This window comes from Panthera tigris, chromosome B4 (assembly GCF_018350195.1).
Source record: "Panthera tigris isolate Pti1 chromosome B4, P.tigris_Pti1_mat1.1, whole genome shotgun sequence".
NCBI classification, from domain to species: domain Eukaryota; kingdom Metazoa; phylum Chordata; class Mammalia; order Carnivora; family Felidae; genus Panthera; species Panthera tigris.
Window position 1 is genome coordinate 78,206,138 of NC_056666.1, and position 19,823 is coordinate 78,225,960.

At 52.9% G+C, this 19,823-nt stretch overlaps 1 protein-coding gene across 1 annotated transcript; it reads right to left on the reverse strand.

Annotated features, from left to right (window-relative positions):
- Window positions 1-7,198: 7,198 nt before the first annotated feature.
- KRT72 (keratin 72) lies at window positions 7,199-18,827 on the reverse strand. The gene is made up of 9 exons (XM_042992359.1): window positions 18,369-18,827; window positions 16,508-16,722; window positions 13,772-13,832; window positions 13,327-13,422; window positions 12,476-12,640; window positions 11,787-11,912; window positions 9,201-9,421; window positions 8,536-8,570; window positions 7,199-7,780 (listed from the first exon to the last, which is right to left on the reverse strand). Exons 1-9 carry the CDS (start codon window positions 18,825-18,827, stop codon window positions 7,590-7,592), a joined length of 1,569 nt encoding a protein of 522 aa, XP_042848293.1. The 3' UTR covers window positions 7,199-7,589.
- Window positions 18,828-19,823: the final 996 nt, after the last annotated feature.

Consider the following 19,823-nt stretch of genomic DNA (forward strand, 5'->3'; position numbering starts at 1 on the left):
ACTCCTGACCTGTCTGAACCAGTTTGAAAGGAGGCTGTTTTTCCATCCTTGTCCAAATTTAGCCAGCCCCAACAATAGAGTTCATGTGCTTTTCTGCCATCCTCACCACACCCCCTCCCAGCACCCTTCCCCTCCCTGACATGAAATGCTCTGCATCCTGGAGGATCCCATCAGACAGCAGATAGAACATGCACCTGCGAGGTGGGGCCCAGCCCACTGCAGCAATCTGGGGCTCCAGATGCAGGATGAGAGGCAGAGGGGCAGACGATGTGGAGGGAGTGAGACAGAAAGTTCTGCGTTAGGAAGAAGGGGCACAGGATATAAGGGAGAGCACCCCAGACAGGACGGCTGGGAGAAGTAGCTGAAGACCATTTTGTAGGGTGACCAACGATCCCGGTTTGCCTGGGACGGGGCGGGGTTTGCAATACATGCGTCCTTCAGTGCTGCCCCAGGCAGTTCTGAAACACCCGGACGGTTGATCACTCTAGCACCCTCCATATCGCACTGTACAGACTAGCAAATTCTCCAGCAGTTTGTAGGGGTCACTAAAGTTGCATCTCCCCCAGTCTGTAAAATGTCAATACCCAAGCAATTCTCTGGTCTCTCTCTCTCTCTCTCTCTCTCTGCTAATCCCCCCAACAGCCCCCTACCCAAGTGTTAGCATGAATTCCCCCTACCCCAGATTATTGAGAAGACAGGTAGCTAGATGACATCAATTTAACTTTATTCCACACTCACTCACTTAAACGCTTGCCCTATTATAAGGTGCTGTGCTGAGCGAAATCCCAGATGGGCCATCACCATGGTCCCCACTGCCATTTCTTGGTGCCACGTTAGCATAGAAGACGCTGTACAGGATGCCTCTACTGACTACAACTTAACAGAGGATGTTTAGTGACTTGAAACTTCTCCCTGCTAGTTCTCATAGAACTTTCTACAGGCACGCCTCGGCATCTCTCCACAAACACCCTTCTCTGAGTCGAGGGCCTTCCCCACGTCCCCTCCTCCGCACCCGCATCTCTTTCCTTCTTGCTGGCATAGTCCAGCTCAGGAGGGGCGTGACTCCTCCTTCCCTCCTCAGGAGAAAAGCGGCAGGGCAGTCCCGTCCCCTGGGTGCACCACTGGATTTCAGCCCCACTCGCCCCCTCACCAGGTCTCGGTGCTGGGCACAACCCTCATGGCCCTCAGGGCAGCCTTGGGTGGCTTGCCTGAGTCCCAAGGATGGGCTCATGATGTACGGTGAGTTGGAGCCTCTGGCCAAGTCTCCCTCCTCCCAACAGGAGGGTCGCCAGAGTGTCCTGGCTTCCCTGTGAGTTCCCTCCTGCTTCTCCAGGGCTGGCTGGGCTCTGTCATCCAGTCCCCTGGGTCTCTTCCTCACTGAGCCCCTGGGAGAGGGCGGTGGTCCCCCAGTTCCCACCCCTGTCCACTCTGGGCTCTATCCACAGGGAGCTCTGTCCTTCCCTCCTTCCCTCTGACTGGTTCTGCAGTCTGGTTTTCGATTTTCGCAGCCTGAGTACCCTTTTGCCTTCAGCATATCCCGGACTGTGTCTCACTAAACTCCTCCATTCTTGTTTCCTTCTCTCTCTTCCTACTCCCTGGCTCCTAAGCCTTTAATGGCTGGACAGACCCCCAGTCCTTTAGTGTCGATCAAGAACTCGGTAGCTCTTTATCCCCCCCCCTTTTTAAAAAGAAAAGCTCTCTAAACTCTCTACAACTCCACCCCACCACCCACCTAGTCATCACAGGGCACTTTCCTCTCAGCTCAAGTGCACAGAGGTATGTGCAGACAAGCGCAGTCTTGCTCTGGAAGAGGACACATTTTCTTCCATTTGCTTGTTTGAAAATACCACTGGGCCCCCATTCCTGTATTACTTCATCTGTCTCCTTACCTCAGACCCCTCCACCCCAGCCGCTTCTGGAAGAAGTTTGCAAGGTATTTCCTGGTCCCCTTTATTGCTCGATTCTTTTTTTGAAAGACAATGGAGAGGCTGGAGGAAATGAAATGTCTTAATCTTTCCATCTTGACTGTGAACTTGGGTGCTTGATCTGCCTCTTCCTTTGCCCATTTCCAAAGCAAACAGGCTGGGCTGTGCAGTGGGCTGTAATTAAGCCACTCATCACTAATGACATGCTCTCTATCTCCCATCGGAGCATGGTGCAGCCCTGCCCAAATAGGAGGGGAAACCCCTCCCCACCACCATCCGGTTCCTAGGGAGAAACAGGAGTGAGTAGTGAGCTGGGCCTGGGGGGGGGATGGGCACCTGCTTCAGGTGTGGGGGGAATGGCCATCCCCCTTCCCTGTGCCCTAATCATACCTGAGCCTGGGGGGTCCTGGGGAAGGGCGTTGGGAAGGGGACCGGAGAAAGGAAGAGGCATCCAGGCAGGACCGAAGCACTAAAGGGTCTGGGGTGACCATAGGCAAGGTAGGAAGTGGGAGGAAAAAATATAAAAACGGGACATCTGGAAAGAAATACAAGAAATAAGAAGCTGTTGTTTTAGGAAAAGGAAGCTGGAAAAGACTGGGTCAGTGGGGGCGGAGGGAATGGGTTGGTCCTGGGGGGAGGGGCTAAGGCATATAGAGAGGGTACAGGAAGAGTCCCTGGAGGCAGAGGCTTGAACTGAGCTGTTCCAAGAAAGGCATTTCCATCCAGCCCCAGCCCAGGTGGAAGGGGACAGTTACCTGCAGGCTACTGTGCTGGGAGGTCCTAAGTACCACTGTCTGGAACGCCAGCCTGGCATGGACCTAGAACCTCAGGCAGGTGGGGCTTCAGTGACGCCCCACGTTGGCACCTGAGGCTGGGGTCAGAGCTCCATTCAGAGCTGAGACCTGAGTGAAGCGTCTTTATAAGATTCTGTCAACCCTCCCTTCCAGAGCAACAGGACTGGAGACCCCAAGTCCCCCTCTCCTCAGTGTTGTGGGCTCCCACTGAGGCAGGTGAAACTTTATGGCCAGGGTTCTAGGTGCAACACACAGCTGTGGGTTCAGGAGGCTGGTTGTGAAAAGAGACTGCAGATCGGAGAGTGGGGGACGGGGCCGCACACCAGGACAGGAACGGTCTGGAAGTGGGAGCCAGTGAGCACAAGAGACGGGGGCACACTGGTTCCCATTAGGGAAGAGGAACAGCTGGGCAGCATGGAACAAGGGTGGGGGCCGCATGTCATAACTGAGAGCCAAGGAGAGGGCTGAGAAGGACCAGCGGCTGTGGGAGAGAACCTTCTAGAAACCGATGTGAGCTGGAAGGGCTGAAGGGAATAAGAAGGGGAAGAGCTGCTGGCCTGGGATTGGAATCCAGCAGGGAATCCAGCAGGGATTGGAATCCACACAGTGAAACAGCTGTGCTCAGGTGTAGACACCGAGTGCTCGCTTGTTGAGGGCTTGCTGGGTGCATTTTGATGCATTTCATCCTCACATCAGTCCTGTAGGTAAATACTCTTATTTTTCCCACTTTACAAATGAGAAAACAAAGGAGCAGGCAGACGGGGTTGCCGAAGTCACAGTTTTATAAGTGGCAAAAGAAATACTCAACTGGCCAACTGCAGACTGTGCCCTTCCACACAGGGCGACTTCCTGCACACAGGTCCCCTCTAGCCTGGGTCCACTGTGCTATGGTTCAGGTCACTTGTTGGGAGCAGCTTTAATCTGGAACTTGGTGCTGCATCTGGAGTGTTTGGACCCCCTGAGAGCCCTCCTGGGGAAGATGGATGGATGGATGGATGGATTGGAAGCAAGAAGGAAGGATTCAAGCAACAAGCCTCTAAGAGGGACCACATCTACACAGGGGTGTGGTGTGGACGTTTACCAGAGGGCAGCGATGCGCGAGGCCATGGAAAGTGGTTCACAGGAGAGAAGAGACTCTCACTGTCTCTGGCGGTTCTGGCAGCACTTGCCAAATAAAGTGATTGTCCTACAAGCAGTTGTCATCCTGAAGGTGATAAAAGTGGTGGAGGCCCTGGAAGAAAGATTGGACACAGCTAGCAAAGGGCAGCTGGAAATCTCAGAGCAGCTGCCAAATGTGACATAAAAGGTCTTTAAGATGCCCTTTCCACCTCCTCCAGGAAGCCTTCCCAGAATGTCTGTGTTTAGCTCTGATCTCTTCCTTCCTCTGTTACCCCTTGGCTGTGCCTTGCCAGCACCTCCATGCCTGTATCATCTACTGAGAGAGACAGAGACAGAGAGACAGAGAAAGAGAGAGATCTCAGAGGGGGCCACCCTGCATCAAGGCAGGGACTTTCACACAGTGCAGATGGGGCTGGGGGAGCGTATTGCTGAGGGATGAGGGTTTCACCCCCAGGACCTCCAGATCAGCACCAGGATTCTCAGGCACTCATTGAGGAAGAGCTGGCAGGAAGCCCCAAGATCTCTGAGTAGAGATGAGGAGGTTCAGGCTTCGCAGCCAGTGCCCCTCACCCTATGTGAGTGAGAGGTCAGAGAGGAGAGGGAGGGGGCAGGAGCCAGGGTCTGGGCAACATGGAGGCTGGAGCCAGCCTGGGCACGCCAGGGAGTGAAACAGCATCTCCTCCAGCTGGCACCCTGTGGCGGGCACAGAGCCTTGTTCCAGATCGTTCCACACCCTCTGCACTAAAGGGAAGTCTCCTCTGGAGCCGTGGAAAAGGAAGGTGCAGTACCTGGGGATGCTGGCAGAGGGCAGTGTGTGTGCACAAAATCCAGGCTCCAAGGAGTTCTCTCTCCTGCTTAGAAATCAGCAGTTCGTGACCGCATGGGAATGTGTTTCAATGAGAAGACCCAGTGCCCCCTGTCCTGCACTTAACCCCTCTCAGCCAGGTCCTTGGGCACAGTCCTGCGGTGGACTGATGGGTCGTGAACCAGTGCAGAGCCGGCATAGAAGGCCCCTGCACGGGCAATAATATTGTAACAACCAACATCTGTTGGCTGCAAACTATATTCCAGGCAAACTGTAGTTCTTCCATGATCCTTTTTCATTTATTCCTCTACAATGAGAACCTTGTCAGTAACGAAGTGTCCTGTCTGGAAGTATGGGCTCTGCAGCTGGGCTGGCGTTCGGTTCCCAACGCTGCCATTTCTTAACTATGTGACATTGGATGGTTTCTTTCACTCCTCTGAGCCTCAGTATTCTCATTAGTAAGATGTGCATTATGATCATTGCATCTTGTAGCAATAACACCTATATCAGATTGTTGGAAGAATTAACTGAGTTGCCGGACGTAAAGTGCTCAGGAGAGTTGGGGTCGAGAACAGTGCCTGTCATAGGAAAGGCTCAGTGATGGCCAGCTTGTGTCGATCCTATCTTGCAAGGGCAAGATCTTGCACGAGGGCCACAACTAGCCATTAGAGGAGCCAGGATGGGAAGCCAAGCTTATGACACTCGACTGGTATGCTAGCAGGGGGACCGTTTGCCTGAGACAGGCTGGCTTATGCCTGTCATCTGACCATCCAGTTTAGCAAATGTCCAGATCCAAAGGGTTCCAGATTGGTTGATAAGTTATATAAACTTCATATACATGGATGTCTATAAAACTCAAATTTATTAACACAAGTATGTTTCATTACTCACAAACCAAGTCATCAGGGCACCTGTGTATACCCCAAGCCCCTTCTCCCCAGCGAAGGTGGACTAGACTAAGCCATGCATTCTTGCAGCAAACGTGTATTGAGTCCCAACTGTGACGCAGACTGGGGACCCTGAAACACGGGGCTGAGAGGGAGTGGGGTGAGGTGACACACGTGTGTGCAACTACCAGGACACCAGGAAAATAAAGCACCAACTATAATGCAGATTCTGGAATGGTGCTGTGGATGTGTGGGGCTGTGAACCAGGGCAGAGCACAGAACCATCCAGGCCTCCATTTGCTGGCCTATAAAGTGAGGAGACAAGGAGAGATGCCTGGGTGGCTCAGTCAGTTAAGCATCCGACTCTCGATTTCAGCACAGGTCATGATCTCACCTTTCGTGGAATCAAGCCCATGTCGAGCCCCATACCGGGCACCATGCTGACAATATGGAGGCTGCTTGGGATTCTCTCTCCTCTCTACGTGTGTCCCCTACTCACATTTGTGCTCTCTCTCTCTCAAAATGAGTAAATAAACATTTTTTTTAAAGTAAGGGGACAGGGAGAACTGTCTGGCCACCAGCTCTAATGTTCCCTCTCATTTAATGTTCAATGACTTTGATGGAGTTTGCCAGGAGGGACCAGAAAAAGCATGAACGTGGGAGGTGGCATTTCAGCCAGGCCACAAAGGATGAGCGCGGGCTTTCCCTAAATGGGGCACGGGCACCTGCAAGTGAAAAAATTGTATTTGCAAAGATCCTTGGGTATGAAAAGTCCTGGCCCGCTGGAAAGAAAAACCAAGGTTAAAGCTAGGGATGATGTGGGAGAAGGCATCATTGGGTACCTCGAATGCCCCCCTCAAACGAGGCTCATCCCTGGAAGGTGGTCTCACTCTTAGCACCTTGCTGGAACCAACGGTGGGAACTGATTCCGAGAAAACAACACCCCTGCAGAGACACGCGCATGCCTCAGAGAGCACCCTTCTTCCTTCACTTAATTTCCACTCATGGCAATAATCACTGCTTGCCGTGTGCTATGGATGTCTCTGTTAGTTGCGTGGTTTCACTCTTCCCATAGGCTGTAAGCTCTGTGAGAACACAATCTGTGCCTGTTTGTTTACTCCAGTATTCCCAGTACCTGAAGACTGGTTTGGTGAGCCGCTACTTTCTGCACCCAACAGATCCGACGCATCCAGAAACGTACACACAGGCAAGCCTCAAACTTTGGGGTGGAAAAGAATTGGCTGGAAAAACAGAAAAAGGCCCTCTGTGGGGCAGCGGAGTTAAGGTGGGTTGGCAGGAGAGTGAGGACATAAGGAAAAAGAAGAAAATAAGAGGCACTTAGTGTGGGTGCCTTTGACAACCCGGGCGAGAAGCCACGCCAAAGCTCGCGTGCCTGAGCGTCCTGGCGTGACCGCGATGTGAGCCTGTCTGCAACAGGGGTGATAATGCCCACCTCACACTGTGTGCACAGGTGCCCCAGTGCCCCGGAAGCAGAGCCTGTCCAGAGGCATGTCAGAAACAAACCCCAGCTGCTGACCAGGAGCCGCCCTCAGCAGTACCTACTTGGCAGAGACCCACGTCCGGCCTGGCACCCCAGAATTAGACTGAGGAACTTTAGAAGGGGCGCTGCCAACGTCAACTTCCTGGGCAACAGATTCAACACGGGAATCAAATGGCACTGATCATTTATTGCAGGAGAAGCGGAGAACCGGACATGACCCGAAGCAGAGGACAGAGAGACCCCCTGGGCCGCAAAGGCCCAAGAAAGGCATGGGGACAGAGGGGCTCACACCTGCCCAAGGGGGGAAACATCCTACGTAGATGTGTTATCTCTGCACTGGGGGCAGCGACCCAATGATAAATGGCCAAGGAGGAGGTCACCGAGAGCACTCGTGACCGGACTTCCCACAAAAGAGCGTGCACCACCCGGACCACAGGGACAGGGGACGGCTCAGGGACTGGGGCTCCAGAGGAAGCACTTCAGGGCTGGGACAGGGTGGGGGTGGGCAGGGAGTGGGGGTGGAGCAGACGGGTTCTGCAGCTTTCTGCACACAGCCCTTCATCTCGAGGCCTTTTTGGTTGCACAGCTGCTGCCTGAGGTCTTGGGCAGGGGATCCTTGAACTCGCTGCCACAGTTGCCTTTGGTTTTGACGTCCACGGCCGCAGGTTTGAAGCCGTAACCGCTCGAGGCGCCGAAGCCCACGCTGAAGCCAGCCCCTCCTGCCCCAGCACCAGTGCTGCTGATCACAGCTGGAAGGGGGCGGGGAGAGAAGACCCCCCGGCCTGTGGCATCCCGGCCACTCCTTCAATTTCCTCCCCCTGGGGACAGATTCTCTCTGCAGTGTGCTTTTAGTTTACAAAGAGGTTTTCAGCAGCACTGATCATTTTTTAAGTATTTGGCCGCACGTATTAGACCCTGTCCTATCCGTCTGCGTCCATCCACCAGCGACAGACTTAGAGCTCCAGCGAGCTCTGGCAGGGACCTTCCCCCACAGGAACAAAGACCCTTCGGTGCAGCCCCCAAGGAAGGGGCTGCTGGAGTACCCCCCACCACCACCACAGTAACTCCCCTGCACTGTCTCTAGCTTTCCAGCCTGTTTCAGCTCCTTCCACTGTCCTGCCCTCAGGCTCCCCCCAGCCCCCTCCACCCCCAGCACCACTACCCAACCCCCCCTCCCCCCGCCCCACCGACTGCAAGCTAGAGCCTTGATTGTGCGCTGGTCTCAAGATCAATAGAATGTCTCCAGGAAGCCTCATGCTTACAAGAGGCGTTTGGATTATACACTACTGGGCATCATTTGATCGTTCCATGGATTGTGCTTCTGTCTTTCACGGTATTATTATTTTTCTCCATCCGCTGCTTCTCATTGGCTACTAAAGCCTCTTCACACCCCTACATCTGTCCTGAACCCTCCCTGCTGTCCTGACTTCTCTCTGGTGTCATGGAATTGGAGGCTCAGACTTCTGGTAGGTGACCAAGGGCAGAACCAGGTCCTGGTACTTACAGATGCTCACGGAACTGGGGTGTTCCCCGGACATCCTGGAGAGAGAAAGTGGGGAAGGCAGATAAACCCTCTGTAAAGCAGCACTGCATCTATCCAGGGGGTCACAGGGATGCCGCTCAGAATGCACACTGCCCATCCATCCCTTCTTCCCACACACCACAGTGGGACCTCTCCGGAAAGGAACAGAGACAAAAAAATCTGCTGTGAAGGCTCCCTTCTCCATCAGAGCAGCTCTGGAGTGGTCTGGTGGCTGGAGTGATCATGTCCCTGCTCCCCTCTATTATGCCAGTGGTCTCACACAGTCAAGAGGAACGAGCTCACATCCTCGCAGGGCCTCAGGCTTTGCCAGAGTTACCTCGCACTCAGATGACTCTTGGAAGCCATCCTGCCCGCCCCCTCCCCCGACTCACCCTCAAGTGCGCAGCACAAAGGGCCAGGGACACTCTGTTTTGCAACCGCTACAGATGTTAATATTTCCTCTCCCACTACCTCTCTGGGATTTTTACAACTCAGTCCTTCCTAGAGTCTAACTTTGGTCTTTTCTACTGCACCATGTCAAACCCATTGCCTCAGTAGGACCTGAACCGACCCAAACTGTTTGCCCTGAATCTTCCTACTCACGCAGACAGGGAACTGTTCCAGATTAGAGATATCTGGCCCCCCACCTGCACTCTTCGCCCTCCAGCAGCTTGCGGTAGGTGGCGATCTCCACGTCCAGGGCCAGCTTCAGGCTCATGAGCTCCTGGTACTCCCGCAGCATCCGGGCCAGCTCCTCCTTGGCCTGGTGCAGGGCGGCCTCCAGCTCATCCAGCTTGGCCCGGGCATCCTTCAGGGCGCAGTCGCCCCGCTGCTCGGCATCGGCGATGGCCGTCTCCAGGTTAGAGCACTGCAGAGCAAGTGCATCCAGCGCTTTGAGCCAGAACGCAGTTCTGAGATCCTGCTCAGACACCCTCCCCTCATCTGGTCCTGACCGATAGTAAATGCTCTGAGGTCCTCCCAGTGTCCCCCCCCCTTTGGACATTGCTACAGATCTGTCCTTTCTCCTAACTCCAGCATGGCTCACCTCCGCTCATGCGTTGGCATGTGAAGCTGGAGCTTCCCTACCTTGGGAGAGAGGAGGAAGGGCACTGAGAAGGCGAGCTCCCTGGGCCTGTGGCCCCTGCCCTCCCCCTCCTGGTCTGTAACACTGGCTGCAAGATTCTAATGCCAACCCAAGACAAAAACCAAAAAAAAAAAAAAAAAAAGGGATTAATAAAGTTCCTTACTGATGAAATTTCTGTTCAGTAAACCTGCCACACTGAGTCTGGCCTCCAAAATTCCACAGAGCATCACACTAGGGGAGTAATAGCCTCAAAAGATACTCTTGTTACCAGGTTTCCCAAGCGGGCAGGCAGCTGCTGTCAGGTGGAAGGCTAACGTGCAATACAAAACTGCAGATGAGGCTCTGGGCTGCGGCCATGGGACGGCTGCCGTGGGCTTTTGGACCTCTTAGTCTTGGTGTGTGTTCCATCACTAGGCCAAGGTTTTGGTGGGATCTAAAACTCTGGCTTCTCTTTTCTGGTGTGTCCCCTTCCTCTGCAGTCAAATTTGCTTCACCCCAAGGAAAGCAGCTGATGCTAAGGCCAGACGGAATTCTAGATTGCGGTCCAGCCGGCGCCACCCCTGTGCCGGGCAGGCCCCCAGCCGTGCAAACACCCACAGTGTTTCAGGTGAGTGGCTCACAGCCTCAGGACCCAGCCACCCGACCACAGAAGACCACGTCCCATCCTCAGGACTGTGGAGGTCTAATCAGTCAGGGCATGGCAATACACTCTGTTGGGCTGGGGCAGGGCCTTCCTGTCTGAAAGGAAAGTGTGCCAAATTCTGCCAAACTGGCCTCTGCTCCTTTTCACTGACTGAGGTCCCGCACGGTGAGCCCAGGAGGCTTCTGGGTCTCGTGAATGTGACGTGAGGGGAGAGGGCATGAAATTTGGGCATCCTTGACAACAATCATCCCATGGATCCTGGGGTCAGCAAATGTCAAGACAGTCTGCAGGTGAAACTATGTGCTTCTTTGGTGGGAAGGCCAGAGGGCCAGAAAGCACCCTGACTGAGGGCCCTCTGGAGGAGCTTCAAGGGGACCAAGCATCGAGAGTGACCCCCATGGGCTCCCCCACGGAGGACATCTTCCCTGACCTCCTAGGTGGTGTTCTGATTGCAGACGTCACTTTCTGGTAATAAACTCACCCAACCGTAAACACACGGCATTTTGCCAGCTACACATTATAATCTGATACCTGAGGGCAGCTTCAAACACCTTGTTGTTTTTCTTTCGTGTATGCAGAACTTGATTAAATGAAAAACACCATGAGTTCTTGTGTAATGTGGTCTTTTTTCTTTCAGCTGCCAGGAGCCTGGTGCACAGGAGTGTGTGTGTGTGTGTGTGTGTGTGTGTGTGTGTGTGTAGGGAAGGGAGGGGCCTCTAAAGAAGAGGACAAGGGGACAGGGCCACTTGACTTGTCCAGGAAGCCTTTGTGCCAGCCTCCACCAACTCTGGGAATTTCCTGGGTTTGCTTCCTACAGACTCAGATAACCCAAATGATGCACCTGGGGTCATGGGGTCACTCAGTGCCAGGCCACCACACACAGCACTGCCACAGCAGGACGAAAACACAGAGCAGAGCCCTGGGCCAAGTCTATTTGGAAAGCTCTTTCTCTCCCATTCTCCTAAATTCCACTGCTGGGCTCTCCTTCCTCTGGCACCGATTCATCATCACATGAAACCTCCTTTTCACCTACTGTGTCGGGTCTAAACTCCACTGCCCGGCTTCACAGGTGCCCATAATCTGCCCTGTGCTACCCGGTGGGGTCCCGCCCCCTCGTACCCCACCCATCATAGAACTTGTGCTTGAGCTAGGTGCCTCTCACCCCTGCACACATGCCATGCAGCGCCCACCTTGGATCCATTGCTCATGCCGGCTCCCTCACCAGGACCCCTTCCCTCTCCTTTCTGCCCATCCCCTCCCACCTCCTGTAGGAAGCCTCCCTGGGGTCTTCATTCCGCTCTGGCCACTCCAGACCCCTACAGCCCTTAGGAAGCATGTTTCACAGTGGGTGGAATGCTTCATCCTTCTATACGGGTTCAGACTATTCTCTCCTCCTGGACTGTAAATGCCCTCAGGAGGGACCATGTCTTATCTTTGTTCCGTATTTAGTCTCATACACTTGGTGCCCAAGACAGCCCGTCAGCTGACTCATTTCATGGAACCCACCTGCTTCTTCACATTCCCTATCTCTGAGCGGATCCTCTGGATCAGGCGGTTGAGCTCTGAGATCTCAGCCTTGGTGAGTTTGAGGTCGTCCCCTTGCTGGCCCGCTGTGACCTGCAGTTCTTGGATCTGACGTGGGGCGAGAAGGAGGAGCAGAGGACCATTGGGAATTCACCTCCCAAGGGTCCTGAGCATGGAGAGGGGGAGGGGGACCACATGCTGTTCTCACTGCCCAAGCAGCAAAGGTACTGGGAGGAGAGATGGGGGGGAAGGGACGGAAAAGGAAGAGAAAGCCCACCCTTTCCTTTCAGACAGGAAGGCCCTGCTCCAGCTCAACAGGGTCCTCAGGTCCACAAGGGTGAGAGCCTTGGTGGAGTTCTACGAAGTTGGGAACACAAAGAAAAGCCAAGATGGATGGATTACCCACAGAAACTGACAGAGTCTTCCCTGGGTTGTGGCTCATGTGACCTCTGCTGTCAGCTAGGGCCAACAGCCAAGCCCATATATGCCCCTAACACATGCCAAAGCTGTGGTTGCCCTCCCTGGACCACAGGGGGGCATTTCCACAAGGCTCAACTCCAAGACAAAAGAGGTCTCAACCCAGCCCAATACACACACACATGCACATGAACACACGAGGAGAGAGTGGCAGCTGTAGTCACTGGGCCTTGCACACCCGGCACACAGCCCACCTTGGTCTGGTACAGGGCCTCAGCCTCGGTCTTGCTCTTCAGGGCGATCTCCTCATACTGGGCACGGACTTCATCGATGATGCTGTCCAAGTTCAGGTCCCGGTTATTGTCCATGGACAGGATGACAGATGTGTCGCTGATGTGGGACTGCATCTGAGCAATCTCCTGGACAACAGTTAGGGAAGTGGAGCCAGTTAGAGGATCCCCATGAAGAGAGCACATCTCCCAACCCTCCCTGGCCAATCCCTCACTGCCCTCCCTCAGCCTTCCGCAGAGCCTACCAGTGCCGGTGTGTGCCAGGCACGAGGGGAGCGCGTTGGGCTTTCAGTCCCAAGGTGGGACTGCCCTCTCCATCATGCACTCAGGCCTGCACCTACCCCTATTCCACACTCTATGACTTCATCCGGAATATTAGATCTGAGCGTGGCACACAGAGCTTCTCTAGGATCACCGACCACCTTCCTTTTCCCCAGGCCCCTCACGGTTTAGTACAACTCAGGCCACGCATCCAGCTCCTCAGGCAAGACCCCCGTGACCTTCTCAGCACCCCCTGAGATTTTCCTCATCCTTCTCTGGGAACCTTCCCTGGCGGCTCAGGCAGAACTCCCTATACCTTCCTCTGCTCCCCTCTAGAGCTCATCTGCAGGTTGTTTTCCCTATCGGACTGCGACTTCCTGGAAGACAGGGATCATTTATTCTCCATCAGGCCCTCCTCAAGCCCACCTCATTGCTCAGCAAACGTCAGCTGCACTGAGCTGCCAACCTTTGGTCGACACATCCATGTAGGCCGAAGGCCAGAAGCCACTTGTGAGTGGCACAGACCACACAGGAGAGCTCAGCGATATCCTTACCCCTTCATAGAGGCACTTGAAGAATTTGATCTCATCCGTCAGGGAGTCCACCTTGGCTTGGAGCTCAACCTTGTTCATGTAGGCGGCATCCACATCCTGGGGGACACAGAGAGGAGCCAGCTGCCTTCCCCTGCCCTCCCTCCCTGCCACAATGAGCCTCAGGTTCCCTACGGGCTCTACTCCCCTCTCCCTGGCCTTCACAGGGAGGCCCGGCTGCTGACAGCAAACCAACCAATGTGCAGGGCGATGGCCGTGCCAGAAGTGTGGCGAAATGTGTGGACTGGAAGCTGGCAGGTTCTGGGAGCATGCATCCCAGGCAAGGGGACTTAGGAGAGCAGGGAAATTAGAACCCCGGTCACCCTTTCCTCAGCCTACCGACATCACTGTGTCAGGTGTTCAGGGAGCTTCCCTAGGCCTCCTCCAGCCCTTCCTGCTCCCCTCTCACCTTCTTGAGCACCACAAACTCATTCTCAGCAGCTGTGCGTCGGTTAATCTCCACCTCATACCTGTGTGCGGCAAGAGAACGGAGGTGGCGTTGCCATTGGGATAATTCAGTTCTGCAAATGCTCCCTGAGCAGTTGGTGATCACCTCCATGCCCAGAGCTGCATGGCAGTGGCCTACAAACTGGGGTTCACGTACCCTTGGGGCATGCACAGCCTTCTAAAGGGGACGTGACAGGAACAGGTTTAAAGGAATTCACATCCAGCTCCTTCGTTCACATGTGACCTATCCTGCCGTGCAGCTGCCCTAGAATGCACCTGTGGGGGGCTTCACTGTCCCTCCTCTGTTTCACAACTACCCCCACCCTCCTGACAGCAGAAAGACGCACCCCTTCTGCCATCCGGCCCCTTAGCACAGTGCATTAGCCCATGGTGCAAAACGTCCCAGGCACCAAACAAAACACTATCCCCACCTTCGAGTTGTTTCTACTGGGTTTTTTAAATATATATACATATTTCTGTTCCAGATGAAGCAAGGTCTTAGAAACAGGATGCTTGGATAGGGCTGGGATGTTATTCATGCAGATATATTATAGATTGGGGAGACAAGAGTATAGATGACTCAAAGACCTATGTCACCTCTTACTGTTGTCAAAGAATGTTGAATAATGAATCTTAATTAATGCTAGAAAATGGCTTGTTTCCATATGATTTAACACGAGCAATCCATTTCAGCTTTTTCCTTCTTCCTAAGGCATGCCGCTGGCTGCCAAGGGGGAAAAAGGCCTGCTGAATGACTCAAGTAGTACAGGTTAGTGAAGTGGGTTATTTTAAAATGTGACTGGAACATTTTCTGAACCCGCCGGATTTTGTCAGTCACACTGGATAAAATACATAAAAAACAGTTGATATGATTTATCTCAGATTCTGTGTGGGTTACTTAAAAGACAATTGAATACTTCTTTTTATCAAATAGTTGTTTCTATTACAATTTATCATTATCTCACATTATCTTATAAAATATTCAATCTTTCTTCCTCCCGTTAACAAATAAGAGTATACCCTAGTTGCAGACCAATTAGTTTTTAGCCTATCTTTCTATTCCATAAAATACATAGAAAAAGTTTGATCATGATGGCTATCAAAATTAATCACATTCATTTGGCCATAATTTTTAATTAGGTACTTCTAGAAACCAAACAGCAGAACATACACATCTACACACTTTTATAAAGAAAAAGAACGCATTTCATAGCACTATTGACTTTGGAACTAACTTATAATTTACAAAATACATTATAATGCATACATAAAAGTTAAGCTACAGCCAAATGCATATTGATTTTTTGTTTCAGAACACAGATATATTAATTATATTAAATCTCTATCACTTTAATCTTGAATGCTTCCAATAACCTACTGTACAAGATGTAGACTTCCATTTCTTGCCAAGTGGATTTTACAATAGTTCCCAATTCATTTCATTATTTCATTTCATCCCCACGGTAATCCTGCGAAATAGCTTCTATTATTATCATCTCCCAATTTTATACATGAGGCAAAGTCATAAAGCTAGTTAATAGTAAAGCTAGGATCTCAGTGACATCAGGACACCAGGCCTTAGTGTTGCCTAGCACTTTGGTTCTTTTAAGAGCTGTTAATACATTACTTTCTGGCATTACCCTCTCTCAACAGCTCGTGCACGTGGCGAGGCAGGCAGCAGTATCTGAATTTTATAAATATTAAAGCTGAAGTTCTCAGAGGACTCAGTGACTCATGGTCATGGTGGTGACTCCAGAACACCTGGCTTCCCTGGTCTGAAAAGCCCAGAGGCAGCATGATCTTTGGATGCTTCTGACCTGGACATCTGGGCTCTGCCTGGAAATCCCCTCTTTTCCTCCAGAATTCTACCCAAATATCCAATGGGGTGGCATTTCCATCTTAATGCCACTCAGTCTCAGTTCACACTGTATTCATTTCCACTGCCTGGGGGGCTCTCTGAGCGTGTTCTTTAAGCCTGTCCCCATAATCTGTGTGCTTTCAGGACTATAGACTATGTCACCTCCTCCCTCAGGACTCTTCGCAGGTCTCAGGGCAGAGTTCTGCTTGGGGCTACTTCAGAACAGGGGTGGACAGGCAGATTGAACATGGAGCAAGAGAAATCACTTGGCTCTGACCATCTCCATCCCCTTGAATTGTGGAAGAAGTCATCTTTCCCTAGAGATCCTGGCGCCTGAAAGCCAGCTTCCAAAATACCAGATCACACTGAGCCGGGATGGCTCAAGCCTGGGGGAAATTAATGGGATTCAGCAGCACAGATATGCTGCAGCATGAAAAAAGTTTTTAAAACCCTTGTTTGCTCAGCTTTAGGTTTTGTTCTGGGATTGGCGTGCTGGCTCACATCCTAGGTACTCCCATGGAATGCCCCTCGCACAGGAGGAGCTACAATGCCATCTGGGCTGTCCATCTGGTTTTGAGACAGCCCTCTTGTCCCCATGTCTCCATTTCCAATGTGAGAATGGGCACACCATTTCCTAGGCGATTCAGGGCACCACTTTGGGTAGAGATCCTTTCTCTTCCTATGTCTCAACCTGTCTGGATCTCCCTCCCTCCCCAGGGGAAAGGAAATCGCACATGGTATCAGCAAAGGACCTAAGAAGGCAAAAATGCTGGCTGCAGATCGAAACCTCAATCTGTCCTCAAGACCCTCCAGTGGTGGATTCTCTGCCTCTCCACTCACCTCTTCTTGTAGTCCTCCACCAAATCCTGCATGCTTCTCAGCTCCGAGTCCAGCCGCACCCTGTCGCCTGTCTGTGTCTCCAGCTGCTTCCGGAGGTTGCTGATGTAGCCCTCATAAATGGACTCCAGGTTCTTCCTGCAGTTGTTCAGGTCTAACTGCTGCAGCAGGTTCCACTTGGTCTCCAGCACCTGGTTCTGCTGTTCCAGGAACCGTACCTGGAACCCAAAGGCGGTCATAGCACAGAATCCCCCTTCTGTTCTTGCCTCTCCACAGTGGGGAGAGAGGGCCCCAGAAATCAGATACAGTCGGTCTTGGATGGGAGGGAGGAAAGAGCAAGACTCATCAGAGAATGGATTCAGCCAGGGGGACGTGCCTTTCTGGGTCTCCAAGACGAGAAATCAGATTGAGTCTAAAAGAAATCGGGAAGTAGGCTTACGCAGTGCTATAACTGCCACCGTGAGTTATCATGTGATGGAAGTAGCTTCTTTTGCTGTAAATGCTGGTGTTTTCAGAGTGAAGAAAGAGGGGAAGCAAGGGAGGAACAGTGCAGGGGTGGGGAATGGCATTGGAAGGCCACTCTGGCCATTAACACGTTCTCTCTTATCTGCAACCTAAGTTGCTCTTGGTTGGTTGGTTTCTTCGGTTTTCATTTCAAAGCGGGTTCTCACATCTTTAGAAGGTTCCTTCATACTTGACCAAAAGTCTTACATATTTGGGCTCAATAACTTCAAGCCTCTGCTACTCGCTAGCCTTCCTCTTCTTCCCTACCTCTAGCTTGAGGGAGAGAAGGAAACATGAGGGGGAAGAACAGACTTTGAACAGGAAAATGAGCCCTGTCCTCTGGGACAGTAGCTCTGTTTCTTCCAGTCCTTCCCTCTCCCTTCCAACCACTCCCTTCCTCTTCCTGAGCACAGCGGTGAGGGACACAGTCCTCTGTTGCTATTCTATCAGCCTGGGCACGTTTACTGGCCTCCTGCCATGTTGGTTTCCTCATCCGCAAGGCAGAATGATAACACAATCATGGGTTGTGTGTTGATATATGGGAACCCCTTGGGACAGCACCAGGCACTGAGTAACATCAGCTCTTGTCAGTATTATGTCCCCTGTGACTCATGGCCTAGACCTTCTGCCCCAGGTTGGCTACAGAAGCATATTCCTTCTCTCCTCTTCGTTCTTTGGGGTCACTACCTCTGAGTCACCAAAGACAGCTTCCCTTTTAACCTCCGCATGCTCCCATCCCCACAGACACATAGAGAATGCACACCTGTAACTCGACATGCCCTCCTTCTCAATCTCCCCTCTCCCCCCCCCCCCCACCACCCAGCCCCAGCTTTCAGTCTTCTGGTCCTTTTCTTTCATCTCCTCTAGACACCTTCCTGGCTTATATCCCCATCCTACCTCCTACTTTGTTAAGTCCTTTCCCTTCACCAAGCATCACGTCCTGTGATACTCCCTCATCAGTGTCCCTCTTGTGCTCCTGTCCTGGATATATGTACCCATCTCCTTGTGTGATAATTGAGAGCTCTCAGAGGGCCATTTCACAAGTCTCCTGCCTGTGGCGCACCCCATTCCCACCCCGGGTCTTGTCCACAAGGATAAAATGAAGCTTCTGTTTACCATGGGTCGTGGGTTGGGGGTGGGGGTGCCTAGCACTGTTCCAAGCACTTTAGAAACATCCAATTCACCCTCACATCCTCATGTGGGGTAAGAGCCACAGTGTGCCCATTTTACAGAGGAGCCAAGGGAAGCCCAGAAAAGATAACCGGCTGGCCCAAGCTTTCACATAGCTGTCAGTGGCAGAGCCAGCACCCCGGCGCACACTGGTCACCAACGCAAGGCGCACAGATGCCTGAGGACCCACCTTGTCGATGAAGGAGGCGAACTTATTGTTCAGCGCCTTGATCTGCTCCCGCTCCTGGGCGCGCACCTTCTGGATCTCGGGGTCCAGCTCCACGTGGAGGGGGGCCAGGAGGCTCTTGTTGACGGTGACCTGAGGGATGCCGCCGGGCGGGCACACGGACGGGCACGCGGGCCCCAGCCCGGCGCTGCCGAAGACGGTGCCCACGAAGCCGCCCAGCCGGCCGCCGGTGCCGGAGCAGTGGCCCAGCGCGTAGGCGCCGCCCCTGCCGGCCGCGGCGCACAGAGCCAGGCGCCGGCCGCCCCCCAGGCTGAAGAGGCTCCGGCTGCCGAAGGCCGCCGTGCTCTTGACGCCGGCCCGGAACGAGGCGGAGCTGCCGCTGACCCGGCCCGCGATGACGGCCGAGCAGCCGCTGAAGCTGGGGCGCTCGCCGGCGGGGCGCTGGTGCAGCTGGCGGCTCATGCTGTGGGAACCGGGTGCGGGCGCGTGCGGAACGCGGGATAGGGGCGCGGAGGGCGGCTGCGCTGGTAGGCCTGGCTCGCCCCCCCGGCCCCTTAAATAGGCGGCTGGAGGCAGCCTAATTTGTAGGTCGGGAACACCTATTAGCCACCTGGGGCCTCTCCGTATAGGAGATTACCACCCCTCCCTGAGATTTGTCTCCCCCCCTCCAACCGTGAACTCCCCATGAATCCCCTATAAAATGGCTCGGAACCCCGCATTTGGTTTGCTCACCTCCTGCATTATAATAATTTGGCTACCTTATCTTCACTTGCTGTCCTCCAATTACTGGGGTTATCACTGTCAAGATCTGTGGTGGAAGCTTCCAGTGGGTCTGGCTGGGGTTGGGGGGTGGAGGGGTGTGGTACAATGGAGCAGATGGCCAGGCGGGTTCTGCTTCCAAAGGACATGAACAGGGTCAAGAATATTCCAGAGAATCATCCTTAGCTTGTGGGCTGCTGCTTTCCCAAGGCTTCTGGATAAAGACGGCTCTGACCTGAGTACTGGAAGGAAGTCCCAGAGGGTGGAGATTTCTGGTCTGTCTACAAGGAATTCTATGTCTGTTGAGGCAGATCAGACACAGTGACAAAATTAAGGCCAGTGGGAGCTCTGGTCACAAGAGGTGGAGGGTGAGGACTTTGGGCCAGAGCTAAAAGGGTTCTCCAAAAACATTTCTGGAATAAAAGTGAGGGAGATGCTAGAGGAGATGGAACAAGAAAGCTTTAGGAAGATGGTCTTTCGTGGGATTTGTGTGTTTTCTTTTACTTTGATAGCAGAAGATGATCATTCGTCCCATGCAAGGAACCCCTGATCGGGACATTTGCTGCCTTGGCATTTCTGATTCTGGATCAAAATGTGACTGATGATTAAGAACAAGTCGAGAAGGGCTGAGGAAGACTCCTCCAATCTGAAAAACTAAGAACTAGATTCTAGAACTTCATTCCAAATAAGTTCAAGAGT

Coding starts and splice junctions, on each gene's coding strand:
- KRT72 (XM_042992359.1), bottom strand. CDS start 18,827: ATGAGCCGCCAGCTGCACCAGCGCCCCGCCGGCGAGCGCCCCAGCTTC. Junction 16,723..18,368: donor TCGCCTCCTTCATCGACAAG/GTGGGTCCTCAG, acceptor TTTGGGTTCCAG/GTACGGTTCCTGGAACAGCA. Junction 11,913..12,475: donor AGGCCCTGTACCAGACCAAG/GTGGGCTGTGTG, acceptor GCCCCACGTCAG/ATCCAAGAACTGCAGGTCAC.